At 42.5% G+C, this 25,194-nt stretch overlaps 1 protein-coding gene across 1 annotated transcript in view; it reads left to right on the top strand.

Moving 5' to 3' along the window:
• Positions 1 to 24,893, top strand: part of LOC119775281 (diacylglycerol kinase beta) — a gene marked incomplete at its 5' end in the record, with an annotated part of 150,721 nt that extends 125,828 nt beyond the window's left edge. The window contains 3 exons of the mRNA XM_038273207.1: positions 19,877 to 19,997; positions 22,689 to 22,749; positions 23,664 to 24,893. Coding sequence (XP_038129135.1) covers positions 19,877 to 19,997; positions 22,689 to 22,749; positions 23,664 to 23,762 — 281 coding nt within the window. The remainder of the gene's footprint in view (positions 1 to 19,876; positions 19,998 to 22,688; positions 22,750 to 23,663) is intronic.
• Positions 24,894 to 25,194: the final 301 nt, after the last annotated feature.

Raw genomic sequence — 25,194 nt, 5'->3', positions numbered from 1 at the left:
TCTGGCAAGGAAGCTGGCTGAAGCCGATCCTTCTGACACGTAAAAAAAAAAAAAAAAAACGTTGTTTATGTTCCCAGCAGCAAATGGCGGCGTTTCCACAGGAGACAGATTCTATGTGTGGAGGTAGGCTGACTGGATTACGCAATACTGTGAAGTGTTTGGCATATTCTTGACAACAGAGTGTGAGCTGGAAAGATCTCTTTGTTCCCTCATGCAACCTTTGCTTCATCAAGAATCTCTGCACACGTTTGTTTTTGTAGCCTGGAATTTTTTTCCAGGAAGTTCTCTGCAGTGCCGTATGTCTGTTTAAACTTTGCCTGGATGTTGTTTAAATGTTCATTCAGAGTCTAAAGTATTTATTTTTAAGACCATTACACAGAAAAAAAAATTTCTTTATTTTCTCCAAAACATCACAATTTCCTGGTTTTTTTTTTTTTTTTTCCATTTCCAAGCCTTACATGAAAAGTCCGTTCAGCAAGAATAATCAACGGATCATTATCTATACCTTAAACTAATAAGTTTGCAGTGATTTATGGAATATAGTGTTAATTGGTAAAAAATAAAAATACAAATTTTCACTGAGTCAGGGAGACCTTGAGATGACATGTGTTGTGAATTTGGCGCTATATAAATAAACTGAATTGAATTTAATAAGTCTTACTTATACATAAACCTGACTGTGTTTATGTATAAATAACACTTTTAGTTGTTGCAAACAGAATCTTTCATTCCTGTTCCATAATAAATCCAATGTCCTGTTTCCACCTCACTGAAGCCGTTTATGCTGCTCTGCTGACTGGCATCATTCTGTCGCTCCTCTACTTGGAAACTCGCTAAAAACGGAGGGCTTTTTTCTATGACACTAAATAGTGATGACATTTTTGACATGTAGTCATTAAAAAATAATAATATTTTCATTATTTTTGTAAACACAACTTTAGTTTGAATGACACTATAAAATAACAGCTTTCATCCATCCATCCATCCATCCATCATCTTCCATTTATCCGGGGTCGGGTCTCCGGGGTAGTGGGAAATTTTGATCATGCTCAAAGGTTCTTGACGTACCTGCGTAAGTCGAAGTGTGCCAATGTGCTTCAGCGTGTTTCATTGTGCTCATAACTTATACAAAACATACCCATAATTTTTCCAACATATTCCAGCGTTTCTGATTACTGCTTCCACTTTGCATCCATGTTGAATTTCAGTTTATTCGACATTCTAATCTTCACTCAGAGCTTCAGTGGGCAGCTCTCCAGACTCCATGCGCAGGATTTCTAAGAGTGCCTCGGTTTTCTTCCCACTTCTAAAAAATATTGCTTCAGGTTTAGAAGCAGCTCTGGATTCAGTTTTAGCATTTCCATTTAAGCTGCTTTCACCTCTAATACACATTTCCCACTGGCTGAAAAACCAATTTAAACCCTAGAACAATGGGCTTTTAGTGGCAGTGGGAACAGCTCACTGACGCGTGTCCACCCGTGTCAAACAACTCAGCAAGCGAACTGCTTTAAAATCGCCTCGGCACTGATCGGCATGCTGTGGGAACACCGGAATCGGGTTGACCCGCTAAATTACGGGATACCATTGAAGGCAACTTATGGACACAACACGCCAGTTGCCATACATTGGATAAACATTGATCAGCTCTGGTGAGAGGGATTCAGACAGATAATAGAGCCAAACAATAAAGCACACTGACTACGCCCTGGCTTCCTTCCATGTTGCTGTCCATTGTTTACTTTCCTGATTTCTGTCGCACTGTTGACATCATCAACACTAACCCAGCATAATGATCTCACCAAACGCCTAGCAGTGGGGGGACAGAGGCCACACAGCTGCCAGCGAGGGGTTAGACCAGCTTTTTTGCCAATGGGAAAGGAGCCAAATGCCAATTGTTAGCGGGTCGACTAATGTTTGAAAAACATGAGATAACCTGGTACTTTCAGTGGGGAAAAACTTGAACCACCCAAGACCAACAGCCCCCATCCCCCTCTTCCCACCTACTACCAAACTCATCCCTGGCTACCTCTATTTGTGGCTCTGAGGCAGTAAATCAAACTCATTTTACAGTCCAGACAGATCTTGGTGACAAATTATCATCTGTATCAATTCCTCTCTCTCCAGTAACATCATATAATTGCTTTTTTTTCCCTTTATGTACAGATAAAACCTGAAAGCTATTGTGGAGGATTTTCGTGTTTTTTTTTTTAAAGACCCACCCTCTCAACTTTAAAAAAATGCACATGCAAAACCCTGTACCCGTTCCCAGGAGGGAACGGCTGCTAAACGCATGCAAGAGCATTTCTCCTGGTGCATGCTCTGTTTAAAAGTTGCTGTTCTGATAGCTCATACAAGTTTACTGTGTCCGAACGTCCCCCCTAACCCCTAAATCCCTCAATCACTATATGGATCAGGGACTATATAGTGAACTCTGTTAACTGACCGTTGGGACAGATGATCATTAGGGCTTTGAATCTTTGGGATTCCCACGATTCAATTTAGAATCAATTCTTGGGGTCACAATTCGATTTTTTCAGATTCTTTTAAATCCAAACGATTCGATTCAGAAACGATTAATTTAAGATTAAAACGATTCTCAGGATCTATTCCAGTCTGCTGGCATGAAAGAGGAGTACATTTATAAAGACTTTATAATTGTAAATGTTTTATTTACCTATTGCAATAATGTAAACACCGAAAGGTAAATACACTGCTTTTTTTGTTTTGCGATAAAACAAGAGATGGATTTTGTTATCTTCTCTGCTCATTCACAATTTTGTGGCAGTTTTTCAAAGTGGTAAAGTGTGCGCTGGTCGGCTGGTCGTGTTTTCACTGTCTTTACTGAATTATCCAATTCTACCAACAACTCTGGGTGATGTCGGGGCGACAGTGGCGTTGGATGTAGGAGTTTGCCCTGAAATCGAAGGGTTGACGGTTCAAGCCCTGACTCCGACTTTCAGTGTCGTTGTGTCCTTGGGCAAGACACTTCACCTGCATTGTCTACTGATGGTGGTCAGAGGGCCCGGTGGCGCAGCCCCGCTTCTGTCAGTGAGCCCCAGGGCAGCTGTGGCTACAATGTAGCTTGCCACCATCAGTGTGTGCGTGAATGGGTGAATGAATGTAGTGTAAAGCGCCTTGGTCAAGTCTCCTAACTTGAATAAAGGCGCTATATAAGTACATGCCATTTACCATTTTACCATGTCTTTAGAGATGAGAGCGGGGATTTGAAGTACTCCTGAAATACTTAACTTTACCGTTTCAATCTCTGCAAATCGCATGAGTCATGTCAAGTCCTTTCTTACCAGGGCCGGGTTGAAGGTAAAATCCAAAGTGTTTCCAAATGGTTGCTTTTAAAGACCCCGGCGGTTGAATTTCTTTTTCTTTGTCCTCCATACTTTAGCGGCAACAAACACAGTAGTTCACACAACACTGCACACCACTCTGTAGCCTGCTAGGCTAACACTTGCATGCCTGTGCATAGCTCACGCTGCTCATTGGTTTCACCAAACACTACGGTGCCTGATAAGGCACATCCGCACCCACAAAAAAAATTATTTTTAAAGAAAATGAGAATCGATTCTGAATCTTTAAATGTTAGAAATGCGATTTGAGCTCAAATCGATTTTTTTTCTTCACCCCTAATGATCACTGCTTTTTGCTCCCTGTTGGTCACGTAACTCCTCCTCCACTGCGCGGTGCCTGAGAGGGTGGGTCTTTAAAAAAAAACACGAAAGTCCTCCACAATAGCTTTCAGGTTTTATCTGTACATAAAAGGCAAAAAAAGTACAAATACTTTGTTACTGTAGTTAAGTACACTTTTTAGGTATCTATGCTTAACTCCATTACTTGTTTTTCTTCGTACTTCTGACATTACATTTTCTCACAAGTATCTGTACTTTTCACCTCATGTACGCCTGTTGGGATCCTCAGGCTTGCCCACCAGAGAGCACCGAGGATCCTTTTCTGCTCTCTTTGTTTTTCCCTTAGGGTTGGAGTTACTGTGGGGATCTGGAGATTACCCTCTGTCTCCAGCAGGATGCGCTGTGGGTCTTCTGGAGCTGGAACCTTCCTGCACACCTGTTCCTAATCCTCTTATCAGAAGACCTCTCCTTTATAAGCCCCTGCCTGTCCTTGATCCCACGCCGCAGTGTTGATCTTAGTTGGTTAGCTTCCTGAACCTTCTGCTATAGAGTCTTGGTTGTTCCTAGGTCGAGACCAGGTTCTAATATCTTCTTTATCTCTGCCTCACAGGAATCCTGTCCCTCGTGGAAGCTCTGGATGAGCTTAACCTCCTGTATCTTCGTGAAAGCTCTGGATGAGCTTAGCCTCCTGTCTCCTTGTGAAGCTCCCTCATTGGAACCCTGTCTCTGGTCTGCAGCTCTGGGAGAGCTGCGTCATAGGAAACCAGTCTCAAGCCAGAAGCTCTTGGAAAGCCCAACCTGCAATCTGCCCTGGTGAGCCAACCCGCAGATCCCTACGTGGAAGAAACCTGAGGACTTCTTTGAGGAGTTCCCCAGAGGTTACCATGTGGATTATCCCCTGTTGTTCTCTGCGTTGAGCTGGAAGCTCAGATCCAAGCTGTCCTAGCTAGCTTACAGCTAGAGGCTAAGCACCTCATTATCTCAGCAATCCAGCCATCCCCCGTTCCCTGCACAGACCCCAGTGAACCAACCTCCTGCCTGAACTGTTCCGGTTTCATATTCATGTGCTTGTGCTCCTTTAATAAACTCTTTGGACTTTTACCTGTCTCTCCGTGTGTGCTCTGCATCTTGGGCTTTACTCAGAGAAAACCCATCATGACAGAACACTGCGGCCAAAACACAAGCCCAGCAGATCACCTCCGTCGGTGGATTAAGGAACGGGACGCTTAGATCCAAGGACAGACACAACCCTCCGTGAGTTAAACTCTAGTTTTGATTGTTAAAACTAACGTTTCTGGATTCTACGGACTTCGAGGGAATCATAAGATGGCGCCTGCTCAACTTCCGGTTCCGGAGCCAAACCCGCCCCCAAGGTCAGAACCAATCCTGTCACTTCCTGAAAGGTTCTCTGGCGTTCCAAGTCGATTAAACGGTTTTCTATTTCAGTGCAGAATATTTTTTGAACTCTCCTCCTCCAGTTTTTCGAATGACAAGGAAAAAATAGACTTTATTCTATCACGATTATCCGGAAAAGCCCGCAAATGGGCAAAGACCTATTTATCTTCTGAATCCAGTATTTCTTGTACCTTTGAACGTTTTTTAAAAGAATTCTCTCTAGCCTTTTCTGACTCAACCAAATCTCAGGATCTGTCTAACTTAAAACAGGGGAATAGAACTGTCAAAGATTTTATAATTGATTTCCGGGTCAGAGCCCCCACTTCCGGTTGGACTAATGCCATGCTCAAAAACATTTTCTTCAATGCTTTAAATGTTGAGATTAAAGATGAGCTGGCAAAAGTCGATGAACCTGCAACATTGGAGGAACTCTTCAGTTTAGCTAGCTATCTGGATCACAGATTACGAGCCAGAGTTAGGTGCAGATCTTGGAACCCAGTCCAGTCCAGCCTAGTTCAGTCCAGTCCTGTCCAGTCCAGTCCAGACCAGTCCAGCCCCATACAGTCCTGTACAGCCCTGTTCAGTCAACTTCCGTACAGTACTATCCAGTTCAGCCATCACCTACATGACCATCAGTTAGTACCATCCACTAAGAAACTCAAAATTATACCACAGCTCCATACCCGAACAGTCAGAGCACCTGAAATCCAAGAATCCGATCTCTGGAATTTTTTCTATGGGGATAGAGATGATCTCTTCCCCTTCTTGTCACCTCGTTCATCTCCCAACCAACCAACTAGTTTAGCGTCTGAATCCACTAGCACACCTGCTTACCTTTTGTCTCAGTCAGTCTCCGCATCTATTGGCCCTGTTTCCATTAATTCCTGACGTAAGAAACGGTGTCGCTTTAAGCCAGCTCTGAGCCATCTAGAATCCCCCGAGTCAGTTCTTAGTCGTCTAGAGACCCCTGAGTCAGTTCTGTGCCGTCCAGAGACCCCTGAGCAGGCTTTAAAAGAGGTGTCAGAATGTGGGGTGTGTGATTTGATTCTTCCTAGAGTCCATCTGCAGAAACCTCAGGCCTCCAAGAACTCCCTGCTGGCACTTCAAGCCACCTCAGAGACTGAACATGAGCCCCCATGGGTGTTTTCTCCTGTCCCTGAGGGGGAACCACAGTGGGTGGGTTCGCATGTTCCTGAGGCGGATCCACAGTCGGTGGGTTCGCATGTTCCTGAGGCGGATCCACAGTCGGTGGGTTCGCATGTTCCTGAGGCGGATCCACAGTCGGTGGGTTCGCATGTTCCTGAGGCGGATCCACAGTCGGTGGGTTCGCATGTTCCTGAGGCGGATCCACAGTCGGTGGGTTCGCATGTCCCTGAGGTGGAGCAACAGTCGGTGGCCTCCCCAGTTCCTGAGACTGAACCACTGTCGGCGGGCTCCCCTGTTCCAGACCGGGAGCCGATGTCGGGGGGCTCCCCTGTTCCAGACCGGGAGCCGCAGTCGGCGGGCTCCCCTGTTCCTGATTGGGAGCCGCAATCGGCGGGCTCCTCTGTTCCTGATCGGGAGCAGCAATCGGCGGGCTCCCCTGTTCCTGATTGGGAGCCGCAATCGGCGGGCTCCCCTGCTCCTGAACCGCAGTCGGCAGCCTCTTCTGAGCCTCCTCCAGAGCCGCAGTCGGCGGCCTCTTCTGAGCCTCCTCTAGAGCCGCAGTCGGCGACCTCTTCAGAGCCTCCTCCAGAGCCGCACTCGATGGTCTTCCCAGAGCTTCCTCCAGAGCCGCACTCGATGGTCTCCCCAGAGCCTCCTTCAGAGCCACAGTCGGCGTTCTCCTCAGAGCCTCCTCCTGAGCCGCAGTCGGCGGCTGTTTCTGAGACTGTTCCTGAGCTGCCGAGGAGGGGACGGGGTACCCCGTGGGGGTACCTGCTGAAGCTTGGGCGTCATCCTCCTGATAAGCTGCTTCGCCTCCGGCCCCGCGGCAGACCTCCAGAGCGTCAGCTTCGCCTCCGGCCCCGCGGCAGACCTCCAGAGCGTCAGCTTCGCCTCCGGCCCCGCGGCAGACCTCCAGAGCGTCAGCTTCGCCTCCGGCCCCGCGACAGACCTCCAGAGCGTCAGCTTCGCCTCCGGCCCCGCGGCAGACCTCCAGAGCGTCAGCTTCGCCTCAGGCCCCGCGGCAGACCCCCGGAGCATTATCTTCACCGTCGACCCCGTGGCAGACCCCCAGAGTGTCAGCGTCGCCTTCGACCCCGCTGCCGGCCTCCTGAACCTCCACCTTGTCTCCGGCTCGGCGGTGGTCCCCCTAAGTTGCTGCTCCACCTTCATCACAACGGTCGACCTCCTGAGCAGCAACTACGCCTCCGCCGTCGGCCCCACGGCAGGTCACCTGAGACCATGTCCTGCAGCCGGCCCCACGGCAGGCCACCTGAGACCGTGTCCTGCAGCCGGCCCCACGGCCGGCCACCTGAGACTGTGTCCTGCTGCCGGTCCCTCGGCCGGCCACCAGAGACTGTTCCCAAGAAAGTTTTTGGGTTTTCCTTTGCTGTCGTCCACCATAAGTGGATCGTTTTTTGTTCTGGACTCTGTTTTTGTTTTCTGCCCTCCTGGCCTGTTTCCCCCTTCGCCCACCCTGGGTGGGTTGTTTTTTGTTTGGACCTTTTTTTCTGTTGGTTCTGGCCCTCCTCGCCCTAGTGCCCCCTCCGCCCGCCCTGGGTGGGTTGTTTTTGTTTTCTGGACTCTATTTTCTGTTGTCTCTGGCCCTCCTCACCCTAGTGCCCCCTCCGCCCACCCTGAGTGGGTTGTTTTTTGTTGTTTTTTGGACTTTTTTTTTCAGGGGGCGTCTGGAATCCGCCCTTGAGGGGGGGGCTCTGTTGGGATCCTCAGGCTTGCCCACCAGAGGGCACCGAGGATCCTTTTCTGCTCTCTTTGTTTTTCCCTTAGGGTTGGAGTTACTGTGGGGATCTGGAGATTACCCTCTGTCTCCAGCAGGATGCGCTGTGGGTCTTCTGGAGCTGGAACCTTCCTGCACACCTGTTCCTAATCCTCTTATCGGAAGACCTCTCCTTTATAAGCTCCTGCCTGTCCTTGATCCCACGCCGCAGTGTTGATCTTAGTTGGTTAGCTTCCTGAACCTTCTGCTATAGAGTCTTGGTTGTTCCTAGGTCGAGACCAGGTTCTAATATCTTCTTTATCTCTGCCTCACAGGTATCCTGTCCCTCGTGGAAGCTCTGGATGAGCTTAACCTCCTGTATCTTCGTGAAAGCTCTGGATGAGCTTAGCCTCCTGTCTCCTTGTGAAGCTCCCTCATTGGAACCCTGTCTCTGGTCTGCAGCTCTGGGAGAGCTGCGTCATAGGAAACCAGTCTCAAGCCAGAAGCTCTTGGAAAGCCCAACCTGCAATCTGCCCTGGTGAGCCAACCCGCAGATCCCTACGTGGAAGAAACCTGAGGACTTCTTTGAGGAGTTCCCCAGAGGTTACCATGTGGATTATCCCCTGTTGTTCTCTGCGTTGAGCTGGAAGCTCAGATCCAAGCCGTCCTAGCTAGCTTACAGCTAGAGGCTAAGCACCCCATTATCTCAGCAATCCAGCCATCCCCCGTTCCCTGCACAGACCCCAGTGAACCAACCTCCTGCCTGAACTGTTCCGGTTTCATATTCATGTGCTTGTGCTCCTTTAATAAACTCTTTGGACTTTTACCTGTCTCTCCGTGTGTGCTCTGCATCTTGGGCTTTACTCAAAGAAAACCCATCATGACAACGCCACCCAGTGCAGATCATTGGCTCCATCCACATCTAGTGAAAACTAGTGTGATTGGATGAGTCATAGAACGCAATAACTGGTTAGCCAATGGAAATCATCAGAAGAAAGCAGGTGTTCTTCAAATTACAAACGCTGGAAATGTTTCCATCCTCATTTGCAGCTGGGGCCCTCCCAACATCTCTAATGGAGGCTAATGTTTCTTTAGTAAAGGGGAAAGCACCTGAAGAAAGCTCTTCATACAGGCCTGAAGTTGCTTGCAAAGGTTCTAGCCTCATATGTGGAAAATGTTCTCCCCTCTATTATTAGGAATGATCAGACTGGTTTCATTCAGGGAAGGTTTTCATCACATAATGTGAGATGCCTGCTTAACATTATTCAGCATTCTTCCCTGTACTATACAGCACTAGTTATTTCTCTTGATGCAAAGAAGGGATTTGACAGGGTGGAGTGGCCTTTCTTATTTTTCACACTCCAGTAATTCGGCCTAGGTGAGCTTTTTATTAAAAGGATTCAGATTCTATACACATCATCATTATCAGCTGTAATTACAAACAGACTCAGGTCTAATAATTTAAATATTGAGAGGGGTACACAGCAGGGCTGTCCCCTTTATTATTTGCACTAGCTATGGAACCTCTAGCTGCCGCCATAAGACAAGATACCAGTATTAGAGGAATCTCTTTGATGTTCATTAGCATAAAATCCTGCTGTATGCTGATGACGTTCTGATTATTTTGAGCTCCCCTACAGTACATATTCTATCCCTACATTAACTCGGCTAATTCACAATTTTGGTAATTGTTCCGGCCACAAAATAAACTTTTCTAAAAGTGAAGCCAAGCTGAAATGTCTGAAAGGTCGGACACAGGCGAGAGCGTATCGGGAGACGGAGACCAACAAGACCTGCCTCATCCTTGGCACTATCTCAGAGAATTTTTCTAAATAGTCAAAAAATTGAGCTTTAATTCATATAGTGGCATTTTTATACTAGAAGTAGTTTTTGGAGCGCATAATTCTTCACTTGATACTTCAACTTTTACCAGAGTGTTTTTAAACTGCAGTATCTATACTTCTACTTAAGTAACAAATGTGTGAACTTTTGACACCACTGCTAAAAACCACGTAGGACTCAGCTCCGCAGTGAGATGGCGCTACTCGGACTCGTCTATCCGGAAGCCAAACAAGTAGAAGAGGAATATGAAGCTCACCAGAGTGAAACTCGCTGCCTTGGCAATTTGTCTAATTTAGTGCTGAAAGCCCTAAAAAGAAAAGGCAACTACGTATTTGGACAAAGACATGGCTGAGCAAACATGGCTACTACTACGGTATGTCAATTTTACAGAAAGAACTCCATTTCACTCATTGCACCCCCGCCATGCTGCTGGGTTTTCCTCTGAGAGGAAGAAGAAGAAGAAGAATCCTTGTTGCGCACTGAGTGATTTGACCACGACCACCTTAAGACGCCCAACTAAAAATCAAACATGTTTGATTTTCTCCTGACCTTACGATTCCTGATTAGGAGGTGGTCGTGAGAGGCTGATCGCAAATAGTTATCCCCTGTACACTACACCACGCACCATCAGGCTGAAAGTCGGCCCGATCAAAACATTCTCGTAAGACTGTAAAATCAGAATGAATGTAACAACTGATTGAGGTTGTTGGGAACAGTGGTGGTTCTAGAGTCTTATAGCTGCTGAGAGGCAGGATCTGTGATAACGCTCCATGGTGCATTTATGGTGCAGCAGTCTGTCACTGAAGGAACTCTCCAGCAACAGCTTCATGCATGAGGTGGGAGACATTATCCAACAGAGATGTTCATTTAGTTAGGATCCTTTTGTTCCCACCTCCTGCACAGAGTCCAGAGGGCATCCAGTCACAGAGCTGGCCTTCCTGATCAGCTGATCAGCCACTTTCTCTCAGCTATAGTTACACTTTGTACTCATTTTCAGCAACTTTCAGTTGCATAGATACAAGAAACTGTGGCAATGACGTTGTACAGTATACAGTTTTCATATTCTTCATGTTCTATAATAACCCCATTGCTTTAACTATGTTTAAATAATTAATAATAAACACCAGTTATCCAAATACCATGCAGTGCATCTGGGTGGTGTCTCTAAGTGTTTGTCCTTGTTTACATTCCTGTTACACTGAAATTCTCTCTTTTCATGACTCTGCTTGGTCCCAAGTCCGGCGGGGCATGAACCTCTTTGAAAAACAATTTCCCTTCCAGAGGAAAGCACACAACTGCTTCCTGTTTGTGGTTTGAAACAAAGCCAGCAGGCTGAGCAAGCTCTGACAAGGCTGGAAAATTATTAACATTGTTTACACTGTTAACAGAGGCACACCGAGGCAGCGGTTCCAGTCATAACAGGCTGCACGGCCAGTTGCAACTTGTCAGGGTTGCATGCAGAGCAGAGACCCTCGGGGGGCTGAGAGAGTCCTGGATGACGAGTCCAAACTCCTGATTCCAGCTCTACCTTAAAACAAAGAGCCTTTATACAGAGAAAAACCCCGGATCAGAAAAAAGAATCAATGCTTCCTCTGTTAGAATAATACCTTAAGAAGACATAAAAAAAACAGCTGGATTTGTTTACATTGGCTGATTTTAAATACATTTAGTCTTTAAAGTTGTTCTAAACTCAGGATGGGAGAATTTTACTAATCAGCTAATAAATACTTGTAAAAAAAATATTTTTTTTTTTCAAAAGTGCATTTTTTCATAGTGAGTAGAAGAAGACATTTTATATTTAAAATATGAACAAAACAATTGCATTGTCTTATTTCAACTGCATTTTATTTACTTTATTTTAAGAGTAAAAACTCATTCCATTGGTAGCTCATCTTATTTACCTACTCAAATTAAGGGTATATACACTTAATTTAAGAAATCTATACTTATTTCTAGATCATTCTTGCAGTGTAAGAGGCTCCATTTTAAGAGGTAATACTTCAAATTTTCGGTCATGGAGGAAATCCTAAACACCCTCTAACCTGACTCCGCCAGATGGATTTGCTCCGCATATCCATCTGGAAACCTTCCGTTGAAGTAATTTTGGGAAGGGGCAAAAATACTGGTTAGCTGATTGGCCTATGTTGGTGATAGACGGGCCAAATAAACCAATCAGATCAACGAAGCATATGACGTACTAACAGAGCGACGACGAAGAGGAGCCAATTGATAGATCAAACTCTTGCCGAAACCAGTCGGGAGAAGAGCAAAAACATCTTTTCCTCTGAGAAAAGCCTCCAGAGCAGTGTTTTGCTCTTCTTTCAGTGAAGAAATACTCTGTAATTCCGATAAAACTTGCTCGATAGCCACGCTAACGCTAGTTTCATCGACTGAAGCCATTCTTTAGACTGAACTGTCGCGCTTCTCGTTGCGTCACACCTCAACCCGCCTCAAAGCCAACGCTGATTGGACGTTCGTTTGGTGAACGGTTCCAAATTTTCTTTAACGGAGAGTCTCCAGACTGATCTGCGAGTGAAACCTTGAAAGCTCGCGAGATCAGGATGGTCTCACGAGGCTAAACACCCTCATTAATAGAAGAAAAGTGTCACATTTGTAGCATCACAGGGAGGAAATGTTTGTTTGTTTTTTTTAGAGACTGAAGTGTTTCCCCCTGTACCAATGGTAGGTAAACTATAGTCTGTACCCCATCGTTGCCTTTTGCACATCTCTTCACTACTTCTGCCATGATGTGAATGTAAGGGGCAACCTGTGCTGCTTTCAACACCAATAAATGCAGTAATTATTTTGTTTGTTGGGGATGAGATCCAAACGCAGACTGAACCACGAGTTTTTTTCCTAAATAACGAAAATGTACAGCAAGGATAAAGTGAAACACCAGAGCAGGAACAGGGAAGGGAAACAGAGACATAAGGAGAAAAGGCACAGAGAGAACATGTGAGCAATCAGGTGAGAATGAGAAACAGTCGAGGAGAAATAAGGCAGGGAGCCGAGGGAGAAATTATCATTAACAGGAGCAGAGCAGTAATAAAATAAGGTGTCGATAGTATTAATGTGTATTACTCCAGTAGAAGTAGAAATCCTACTGAGCACGATCTGGAAATACTGATCTATGCATTTATTTTTAGTCGAATTGATTACTACAACGGTGTTTTCACAGGTCTGCCTAAAAAGTGAATCAGACGGCTGCAGCTGATCCAGAACGCTACTGCCGGTGTCCTCACTAAGACTAAGAAAGTAGAGCACATCACCCCAGTTCTAAAGTCCTTACTCTGTCTATAAATCTCTGAATGGCTTAGCACCTAAATACATCACAGACTAGTGTATCAACCCTCCAGACCACTCAGGTCTTCTGGCTCCAGCCTGCTCTGCAGACCTAGAACCAGAACTAAAGATGGAGAAGCGGCATTTAGTTCCTATGCTCCACTTATCTGGAACAAACTTCCAGAAAACTTTAAAAGTGCGGAAAGCCTGAGTTCCTTTAAATCAAGACTAAAAACACATTTGTTTAGGATTGCCGTCCACTGTTCTAGTTAAACAGTTCAACTAAAACATTATTAGTTCAATTTTTTTGTTCTTTCTTGTTTCTGCATTTTTATTATTATTTTGTTTCCTACTTGCTTTGATCCTTTTTTATTTTCCTATATTTTAATCATGTAAAGCACTTTGCATTGTCTTTGTACTGAATTGTGCTATACAAATAAATTTGCCTTGCCTTGCCTTACTGTTTAAAAGCAGTTTTACAGAAGTTAGAGAATCAACTTAAGCTTTTTACTTAAGCAAAAGTGTAAAAAGTACCTTTTTTAAAACTACTTAAAAGTAAAAGTAATGCAGGAAAAAATGCGAAGGACAGAAGCTTTACTGTACTATCCTATTAAAGGATATCAACAATTCTGGATGATAACTTCCTTAGGCTGACTTTCTTAGGCTTAATTTACTTAATTTGATAACTAATGATAACAGTGTCACGTTTAACTTTGCATCATCTTGAAAAATTATTTCTGTTGGTGTGTGGTGAACAACAAGTTGGGGCAGCACCGAGTCCAACCACAAAGAAATGAATTGTCTCGATGAAAAAAATCATTTTGATTTTTTTAAATACCAACAGGCCATAATGAAAATAAGCTTAAATGAAACAAAAGTATTTTTATAATGTAAGGAGTAGAAAGTAGAAATAATTGCAAAAAATGAAAGGAGTAGAAGTGGAACGTTGTCTAAAAATAATGACTCCAGTAAAGTTTAGATATACTCTGATCTACAGCTGAGTTAAACAAAAACATGGCAACAAGTAGAACATTTAAAAACAGAGAAGAAACGGAATAAAATCACTTTATTTAATGGAAATTGGAAAATGACTGATAAATGTTGGATAAAAACCTCCTGCTGATTTTCCAGACTTATGACACATTTTCTACCAGGGTTTTTCTGTATTTAGCTCCATCTCTTTCATTATCAACTCTGATCCGCTTCATCGTCCCTTTAGAAGGAAATCCTCCCCACGGCATGATGGTGCCACCGCCCTGTTTCACAGTGGGGCCGGTGTTCAGCATGTTCAGTGTAATAAATGCGCCACTGTCTCCTACATGGTTTTTGACAAACCAGATGTATTTGTTCTTGTCAATCATCTCCAAAAACGAGAGGTGATGTGGGGCAACGTGCAGCGAATCTCTGCAGCTCCTAAAGAGCAACCGTGGATCTCCTGGATTTTCTATTGGCTCAGCATGTTAGTTTAGACTTAGATTAAGCTTTATTTATCCCTGGGATTACTCATTCAGGGAAATTCTGGTTCCAGTAGCTAATCTATCAGGGGTAACCAATTAAAAACCAGCAGGGTCAGAATAAAGAAAATCATCAACCAGTAAAGGTCCGGAGACGTTTTGAATTATAATCTGTTACTTTAAACACTGAAATAAAGTAAGGTTTTTATGCATCCATTTTATACATTAAATAAAAAAAAAATATATATATATATATATATATTAGGGATGCACGATATTGGGATTTTGGCCGATATCTGATATGCCGATATTTTAAAACTCATGTAGCCGATAACCGATATCGATACCGATGTTAAAGCTGGACAAAAATAAGTAGTCATTGAAAATAGCAGTTTTGTTATCCATTTCTGACACTTTGAAAAATAATATACTCAAATATATTTCCATATGCTGATATCAAACTGATTTTTAAAAACGCGGTATCGAACTATTTTACTTTCAAAATCTCGTTAAATTTCATCGTTCTGTTACAAACTCTCGTGATATTTTGCAAATTCTTGTGAGATTTTGTTAGTAAAATAGATTGATACCGCGTCAGTATATCAACATATAAAAATATGGCAACATTTCGTGAATTTTCGGGGGATTTTGTAGCATAACGATGACATATAGCAATATTTCATTAGTAAAAGAGATTGATATGGTGTTTTTAAATGGCAATATATCAGCATATGAAGATATTGGGATATTTTAATGTATCAATATTTTTTCCGTCGTCTTTAGAAGTTTTTAAGTCTGTAAAAAAGAAGTTTTTGAGGAAGAAGAAGAAGGTAAAGAAGTTTTTTAGACTTTAGAAACTCAGAAGCTGATCAAATATCGGGTTAAATATCGGTGGGGTGGCCGATGTCCGATATTCAGTTTTAAGGCCGATACCGATAGGGGGCCGATTATATCGTGCATCCCTAATATATATATATATATAAATATAAACATATATATAAAAAAAATATAAAAAATATATAATATATAATATAAAAATATATAATATAAAAATATAAAAAAAAGAATTTAATCTAAAGTGTTTTTTAAGTAGAGAACAACAATCGTTCAGTTTGGTTTATAGATAATTTCCTGATTCCCATATTTTCTCAAACCCCTGAACTGATGGTTTGTTATTTTCCTTCTGGTTTCTGTCTTAATGTTGGCAGTGGGCTTTAGGCTGCCCTGCAAGGCTTTAAACCTGGGTTTGAATGGAGACTAAGCCATTCTCAAGCACATATCAAGGTGCTCATTTTGAGCCTGGATCCAGATTTATTATTGATTCTGTTCATGGTGGAGAATCCTGCTTCACAGCAGCAGGTTGAGCCAAACATCCTCTAAATGTGCAGGGTCATCTTTGAGCACGCCATTTCACTTTTCTTTCACCAGTTCACCGCAGTTCTTCCAGCAGTCCACACTTTCTCTGCTCTCTTTTTCTCATCGTCTTCTCCTTCTTTCCCATCGCCCGGCTTGCCACAGGTTTGCCTGCTGTCTCTAAAAGTAGCAGCAGCAGCAACCCAGACTGACAGCTGATTGGCTCATTTGGATCACGTGCAGCCTGGAGCCGGACGCTCCCCAGGGCTTTACCGTATTAACAGGAGAAGAGGTGCAAGTGAATTTAGATATTGTCGTTGGAAAACATGCAGTAATTTATAAATGTTTTAAATCAGGTTGGGTCTGGATCCGGACCGCGGTCCGCTAATCCGTGACCTTTGATATATAGAGTACAAAGAGTTAAGCAAGATGCCATTAAAGATAAAAATACAACAGACAATATAAAAAAGTGTATATCGTACAAAAAAGCCTAAAAAAAAAGGTTTAGGTCGACATCTTCTCCACATTCAGATGATGAAGCAGCCAGAACTGAGATATGATCAAAGCTTAGGATGTTGTTTGATCACCTAACCTCCACCCCCCCCCACCTGTTTTAATCCATTTATTCATTTTCTTGTGCATCACATTTATGAATTAATTTTAGTCCATCTATTCTACAAACTGGTTATTAGTACATTCAAATCAGTGGCTGTAATCATATATATTGTTTATTTTAAGACTTTGTGTCACAGATTGCTGGAAGCCATCAGAGAAAGAGAGAGAGTTTCCTCTCAGTAAAATAAATCAGAACAAACTAATCAGTGGGAGGATTTTTAAGATGGGAGAGAAGAAGAAGAAGCCAGATCAGCCAAATCAAAGCTGCCATGTGATCTGTTTGCCATAACACTTAATTAGTGCAGACGAGTAGCCGCCAACACTCTCTGCTGTCACACTTAACAAATTATCACGCCAGCTGAGAGGACAAAACATTTCTCAGGTTTTCGGTTTGAAATTCAAATCACAAAGAATCTGAAAGAGTGGCTGCCACCCAGCCGTCCTGGAGAGGCTGAAGGTTCACCGTACAGCAGCACAATCCGCTTCTATCAGTTTCTGTAGAAACACAGAACAGAAACACAAAGGTTAGCTATAATTATAGTAAAACATTCGGTGATTGTGAGCACATCCATCTGGCTGCGGGCTCCTTTCAGGAGAACGTCCGACTCCAGCCTGTCGCAGCACGTCATGCGCGCTGCAGAGGAGAGGAAGGAAGTTCATGTTGAGGCAGCGTTATTCTCCCGTGCCTAAAGCCTTTACAGGTGAAATGTTGTCGTTACATTTTCACACAAGTATCTGTACTTTCTATTCCTTACATTTCTAAAACAAACTTTCCTCGTTACTCTTGGCTTCGGTTTAATGTTTCTAAATATTTATTTCCCGTCATGTGCTCCATCCAATGCAGATCATTGGCTCCACCCACATCTAGTGAAAACTAGTGTGATTGGATGAGTCATAGAACGCAAACACTCATTGGTTAGCTAAAGGCAGAGATGGCAAAAGTACTCACTTTCCGTACTTGAGTAAAAGTACAGATACTTGTGTTAAAAATACTCTGGTAAAAGTGGAAGTACTGATTAAACTTCTTTACTCAAGTAAAAGTAACAAAGTACAGGCTTGTAAATTTACTTAAAGTATAAAAGTAAAAGTAGAAACCACTTTTTTCATGCCTTGCCTACATTTTAAATGGATGTCTGCCAATAGGACTAGATCTCCGTTGTGTTCATTTTCAATCATCTCGTTGTCCATGCTACTATGCTAACGCCACCGCCACCAAGCAGCAATGATTTGCCGCCAATAGATACCGCCGAATCTGTCGATTCATCTTGTAGTGGTGCGTCAAATGCAACGTAGATTCCCATCCAATTAGATTGAATTTGGTATTGATGACGTGAAAAATAATAACGGTAACTCCATTGAAATGATTCAAAACTAAAGTAACGAGACAATTTTTTTAAAATGTAAGGAGTAGAAAGTACAGATATTTGTGTAAAAATGTAAGGAGTAGAAGTAAAAAGTCACCATAAAAATAAGTAGTAAAGTAAAGTAAAAATATCAGAAAAATGTACTTGAGTACAGTAACGAAGTATTTGTACTTCGTTACTTCCCATCTCTGGCTAAAGGAAATCATCAGAAGCTAGCAGGTGTTCTTCAAACTGCTAACGTGAATTGTCTATGCCATGCTACAATGTGGGATTCAGAAAAAGATGTAGAAATGTCTGAAAGGTCGGACGCAGGCGAGAGCGTATCGGGAGACGGAGACCAACAAGACTTCTCTCATCCTTGGTCCTATCTCTAAGAATTTTTCAAAATGGTCGATCATTTCAGCTTTCAATTCACGTAGGGGCATTTGGCTGCTTTTTTTAAGGTTACTTCAGGCCCCGTCCACACGAAGCTGAACCCTGGCCTAAACGCACACATTTTTCACCAAACCAGCCTCTCATCCATACGAAGCCGGCGTTTCGGGGGTCTGTAAACGATCTTTTTTTTATTAAGCCTTCAGAGTGGGAAAATTTTGAAACGCCGTTTTTTCGCGTTTCCATCTTTAAGCTCTAACCGCATTTTTTTTTTTTACACGCATGCGTCATAACGTCGCCTCTAAACACGCATGCGCGACACAGTATCACAACAACAATGGCGCCGTACTGTGTTGAATGGTCGCTGCTAATGCTACTCACCCTGCTGTCGGGCTTACAACAGAATCTTCTTCTTCTGGAATATCTCCAGGAAGAACAGAGCAATATCGACGACATAGTTCAGCACCTGAATTTGACTGAACCACGAAAATGGACCCGCAGGGCAACCATGTATAAATATTAGTGCGCATGCCCAACATTTCGTCGCCTATTTTTGCTTTGGCACCACAGCGCCACTTACAGGCCTGGCATACATTTTGTAGTGTTTTCATGCATTCGTGTGGACGATCACATTTATTTTACGTCTCCGTCTTTACGACAAATGTTCTGGAAAATACTAGCGTTTCGTGTTCGTTTTGACTTCGTGTGGACTGGGCCTTATACTTTTATACTTTCAGTAGTTTTTAGAACACATACTTTTCCACTTTTACTTGAGTAAAGAGGTGAAGTTGATACTTCAACTTTTACCAGAGTGTTTTTAAACTGCAGTATCTATACTTCTATTTAAAGGGGAACACCATTTTTTTTCCATTGGTCCTTGGTTTTACGTTATTCCATCATGTTCTACTCACCCATATGAGTTTTGTGTCTTTTGGAGCCGTTCTGAAGATATTCCGTTATATCCAAGTAACGTCTTCCTATGGGCAACGAGTTGAAGGCACAAACTAAACTGTTCATCATTTATTCTTTATGGTACGCCAGCATTCAGAACGTGGAGGCCAATCACTGTCCCCCAGACATCCGCGGTTATATTTTTTATATTTATATCTTTTAAAAACAAAGCAGAGTGTGTATTCTGCTGCGCCCAGGGAGCAGTATGGAGGTTTTGCTCAGGAACACAGAGTGCAGGCTGTGGGGATCAAACCAGATACTTGCAACCTTCTCAAATGTTAAAGGTCATTTTCGATTAATCGATGATTCAAAGAAATGACTAATTAAAAAATAAGCCCTAACTCTTTCCATTCTGTTTTTTTAAAGCTTATCTTTTAGAACTTTGGTCATCTAAGAAGGCTTGTTTCATTACCGCCTTAATGTTGAGAAAACTCTAAATAATGTCACAGACACTGCATCACACCGACGACACCAAAGGAAAATTCTGCATATTTGCACCATCTATATTTAATGCTCTGAGCTTCCATATCAACGCATTTTTTGCACCATGTTTTTTTCTCCCACACTGTTTACATTTACTGCTGTACTTTATGGAATGGAAATGTCCTGAAAGCTGTACAAAATGAAACTGTTTTGTATAAACTCTGTGTTTACAAAATTACATTAAAGTTTTCTAAGTCTAAAGTCTGAGTGTAAACTGCAAGCAAGCTGTAATTTTTTTGTCTTTGTGTCTTTGGTACCTTCCAGACTTCAGTGACCAGCTCTTGGAGGTGGTTGGCCTGGAGGGGGCGATAGAAATGGGCCAGATCTACACCGGGCTGAAGAGCGCAGGACGCAGACTGGCTCAATGTGCCAACGTCACCATCAGGTCAGCGGCTTCTGCCATCTTTTCCCCAAAGCACAGCTGCGTTTGTTGCACCTCTCACCTTCTGTCCTTTTTTTTCACTGTGCTCTGTCTCTACCCTGTCTTTGTGTTCTAGTCTAATGACGCAGGACATAAAATGCAAAATGAATGAAAAATGGATTTCTTTTGAGAGGTTTTTGAGCATTGAGGTCCAAACAAGGACATCTTTCTTTCTGATAAATTATGCATCTTAGCTTTACGCTTTATGAAGAGAGCTGTGGGGACTTTGAGCTGACTCACAGGTTGAACCGTCTTCAGTTTGGAGTGACGACGTCTACAGTCAGATTCTACAAATAGAACGAACAGCTGGTTCTCAATGCAGCATTTTATTTTCCAAATGTTATCTTTTAAAAAAAAATTAACGATTTTATAAAAATCTTTTTGTAATTTTTATTCTTTAGAATGAGTTTTACAAATGTCATTCTTTTCAATTTATTATTACCAGATTATATTCTCTTCACTTCTGGGGGCGGGCTTTCCTCTGGAATGTTGAGTGAAGACGCATTTTTATTGGTCTGCATGGATGTTAGCAGCAACATTGTATTGGTCAGTGTCTGGGTCAAGAGCAAACATTTTTATTCACTGGAAAAAGGATCTAAAAATAAGTCAAAATGTCTTAAATTAAGTGTATTTACCCTTAATTTGATTAGGTAAATGAGATAGTTTGCCAATGGAATGAGTATTTTTACTCTTAAAATAAGAAAATTAGATAAAATGCACCTGAAATAAGACAATGCAATTGTGTTTTCTTATTGTAAGTGTAAATTGTATTGTTCCATTGGTAAAATCTCTCTTTTACCTACTAAATCCAAGAACAAATACACTTATTTTAAGAAAAAAATAACTTATCTAGATTTCGATTTTTTTCCAGTGTTGGGCTAGAATTAGATCTTTGAAACACAATTTCAAAAGAATGACATTTTTTAAACTCACTCGGAAAAATAGATTTGGACAAAAAAAAAATTTAAATATAAAATCTGTAAAATGCATTAAAAAAATTATTGCAAAATATGAAATTATATTTAAAAAAATTTATTGAAAAAAGAAAGTCACAAAAATACAACTTGGAAATTTTAAATATGAGAAATTAATTTGGAAAAATCTTATTTTAAAAGAAAGAAAATTGAATAATAATCTGAGAAAACAGCTAAATTACTCAAAATAAATTTATGTTATTTTATTTCCATCCATCTATTTTCAGTCATGCTTATCACTAGCAGGGTTGCGAGGGGTGCTGGTGTCTTCAGCTGTCTACGGGCGAGAGGCGGGGTCCATCCTGGACAGGTCGCAAGGGCAACGCAGAGACAAAAAAAAAAAACATTCACACCTAAGGAGAATTTAGAGAAACCAATTAACCTAACAGTCATGTTTTTGAACTGTGGGAGGAAGCCGGAGTACCCAGAGAGAACCCACGCATGCTCAGGGAGAACATGCCCTTAATCGAACCCGGACCTTCTTGCTGCAAGGTGGCAGTGCTACCCACTGCGCTACTGAGCTGCCCATTTCCATTTACAAAATGTGTTCTCTGCTTGTAACAATAATGGATCAAAATGGCTACCAGTAACACTGGTAATGAACTAGGTAACCAATTGGTAAAGACAGCGGTCTACAACCTTTACAATCCAAAGAGCCATTTTTGACTTCAGTCCATCTAATCAAACTTGATAAAAGACAAAAACATAATATTAATTAAAAAAAAACAAAAAAAGAAAAACAAAAAGAGAGCACATGCAATTAATCACAGTCAGAGAAACAGGACTACACTGAAAAATAGGCCAAACTCCAACATCTATAAACTTTTTGTATCTCAGCTTCTTTTTCTATGTCTGTTTCTGTCTCCTTGAACCCCAGTCGTCCTCAGCAGATGGCCACTCACACTGAGCCTGGTTCTGCTGGAGGTTTCTTCCTGTTCAAAGGGAGTTTTTCCTCTCCACTGTCGCTACGAGCATGCTTAGAGTGAGGGATTGCTGAAGAGTCAATGAGTCGATGCAATCAGCTGGTTTGACCCAATCTCACTGTATGATCTGCTTGAATTGTCTCTTTAAAGTGTCTTGATATGACATGTCTTGTGAATTGGCGCTATAGAAATAACTGAACTGAACTGAATTTAAATCATAATTTCAAATAAATAACATTAGCATTTCTGTGCTATTTTCCCTACCTTTTCTGTGTCTGATTGTTTATATTGGGGGGTTTGAGAAAATAAAAATCCCATGGATGATGTAGAGGTTAAACTGCGTACAGCTCATTTATCAAACACAGCCGTCTGCATTAAGCTGAATCTGAAGGACATTTTCACTTTTTCTGATATTTACACTGATAGTTTCCTAGACCAGAATTAACGGAGTATTCAGCACCGCCATTCTCCCATAACGTGTTTGTTCAGTCACAGAGCCATGCGTGAAAGTCTTAAACCAACTTTGGCTGTGTGGGTGCGTGCATGTGTGTGTGGGCCGTGGGTTTGGGGAGTTTAAAGAGTGGGGGCCTGTCTGGGAACTGCTCTCATGGGAACAAAGAGAGCAGTGTCTGACCCTACCCTGGGACAGTGTTGATGGGCCTCTTCTCTTGCCTCGAAGATGGCTGATATCTGACCTTAACAACCTCTGCTTCCCACACCAGCTCCTCACCCTTCATCCCTCTGCTGTCTCTTCTCAGGACGTCTCGGCGGCTTCCCATGCAGATCGATGGTGAGCCCTGGATGCAGCCGCCCTGCACGGTGAGAACTTAGCAATACGCTGTCATTCAAAAATCTGCAATCACACAGAACATTGCAGCACCATCTTGTACTTTACAATCATTTCGTTCAGTCCCGGACAAAAGGTTCCCTTCTTAAATATTTTTTTTTAAATTAAATTAAGCAGGCAAATATATCAGTACTTTCAGAAGTTTGAATTCTGAATATGACCGGCCTTCTCCTTTAAACAAACTGTAGTTTTTATGCACATAGAAATTCCAAGTCAGATGCAAACAAACAAGCTGTATTTGCCTCCTTTGGGTCTTTGGGGTTCATGTGAGTTTTATCTAAGGGGATGAGCTTAGATGCTTTCTAAAACAGCAGCTTCCAAACTCCAAATTGCAGAAGAAATGCAGAAAAATGGAAGCAAAATGCCTCCAGCCCTCTGCAGCTGCAGCAGGAAGATTTCTGGAAGCTATTTAATCACCTTCCTTCCATTTCACATGTATTAGCTGCGTCTTGTTGGTCTCTTAAATGAATTCCCAATAATTTGATGTACGAACATGTAAATAAAATGCTAAAAGGTTCAAGGAGTATAAATACCTCAGAAAGGGGCCGCCTCTTAAAGCCTGGCAGGCAGAGCGCCCTACCAAGCTCGTGATGTCCTACTTTTGTCGTGCCTTGGCTCGTTTCCCGGATCTTTCACTCAGCCACCTCTGCACAAGCCCAACCTCGACCTCCAACAATGTCATTCCATCAAATCTCACAGCATATTATTCATCTCACAGGGGGGCGTTGGTTAATTGTCACAGTGCAGCAAAGCCTCTCCTGTCAGTTAATTCAAGACTACAGCGAGTTATTTTCCTGTACAATGACAGGAAGTGATGACTGCCAGCCTAGCAAGCAGACTTGTTCAGATTTCAGATTGAATCCTTTTCTTTTCTTTCTTTTTACAGGTCAGAATCACGCACAAGAACCAGGTCCCCATGTTGCTGGGCCCACCTCAGAAGACGCCGTTCTTCTTCTTTAAGAAACGCAACTGCAACCGCGACTAGCATCCCACACCCCATACACACCTCAAAGATGGACACACATTCCTACAGTACATAGGTGCAGATACTCAGACCATCAGACAACAGCCGTGATTCCAGATTTGAAGGTTTATTTTCGTCCTGACACTTTGATGTCTACAGATAGACTCTGTTTCATTTACAACAGAACCGAACAAACAGAACAAACCATCGAAAAACATTCGACCCATCAGCCTCTTAAAAGGTCCCGCCCAGGAAACCCAAATCCAACACCAGTAGTGCACTGCCAGCCGAACTCTGCTGCAGAATCTGCCGCCCCGTCAGAAACTGAAACACGCTACAGTGAGGAAGGCTGCCCACTGTTCACGGTGAAATCATCAGCTTGGTCTGCACACCTGCATGAACAATGCAGCCGCTCGTATCCGGATCTCCCAACAGACCCTCATCCCGCCACAGGAAAGAAAGACCTCCTCCATAATTCACAGGCTGTGTTTGCAGACGGATGGCCTGCAGAGGATGGGAGCCTGCAGGGACTACGAAGTGTCACATCCTACGAACCCAGAGGAAAATATGGGAATATTATCACTTTATAATCAATCGGGACTGAAATAGAAAATAGAGACGATGAAGTTTGCTTGTGTTTTCTGTTAGAAAGTGATGCATGTGCTGTTAGACCAAAATCCTGGTGGATGTAGAATAGAACAGCACCCACCTTGACCTTCTAGGCTGAAATAATAAACCCTCTCAGGGGTTTTTAAGGACCAGTTATTATCTTTTTTCTTGTTGTTATTATTTAAGAAGTAAAACAAGCTGATATATCTACTCCAGGGAGCATTTCTGTCACTGCACTGCTAAAGCGATCTAGAAATAAGTCAAAATGTCTTAAATTAAGTGTATTTACCCTTAAATTGAGGAGGTAAATAAGATGATTTGCAAATGGAATGAGGATTTAAATCCTTAAAATAGGTTAATTATATACTACACTGCCTGGCCAAAAAAAAAAGTTGCCACCAAAAAAAAGGGTAATTCACTCTAATACTTTGTTTGACCGCCATTAGCTCTTTACGGCCCGCATTTGCTGTGGCATTGTTTCGATAAGCTTCTGCAATGTCAAAAGATTTATTTCCATCCAGTGTTGCATTAATTTTTCACCAAGATCTTAGAGTCTGACCGCTGCGCAAAGCCCTCTCTAGCACATCCCAAAGATTCTCAATGGGGTTGAGGTCTGGACTCTGTGGTGGCCAATCCATGTGTGAAAATGATGAGTCATGCTCCCTGAACCAGTCTTTCACAATTTGAGCCCGAAGAATCCTGGCATTGTCATCTTGGAATATGCCTGTGCCATCAGGAAAGGAAAGGTCCATTGATGGAATAACCTGGTCATTCAGTATATTCAGGTAGTCAGTTGACCTCATTCTTTGAGCACATACTGTTGCTGAACCTAGACCTGAGCAAC

Source organism: Cyprinodon tularosa, unplaced genomic scaffold (genome assembly GCF_016077235.1).
Source record: "Cyprinodon tularosa strain WSP-4 unplaced genomic scaffold, ASM1607723v1 ctg860, whole genome shotgun sequence".
Classification (NCBI taxonomy): Eukaryota; Metazoa; Chordata; class Actinopteri; order Cyprinodontiformes; family Cyprinodontidae; genus Cyprinodon; species Cyprinodon tularosa.
The sequence above is the reverse complement of the archived record's forward strand: the minus strand, read 5'-3'. Positions and strand labels throughout refer to the sequence as shown.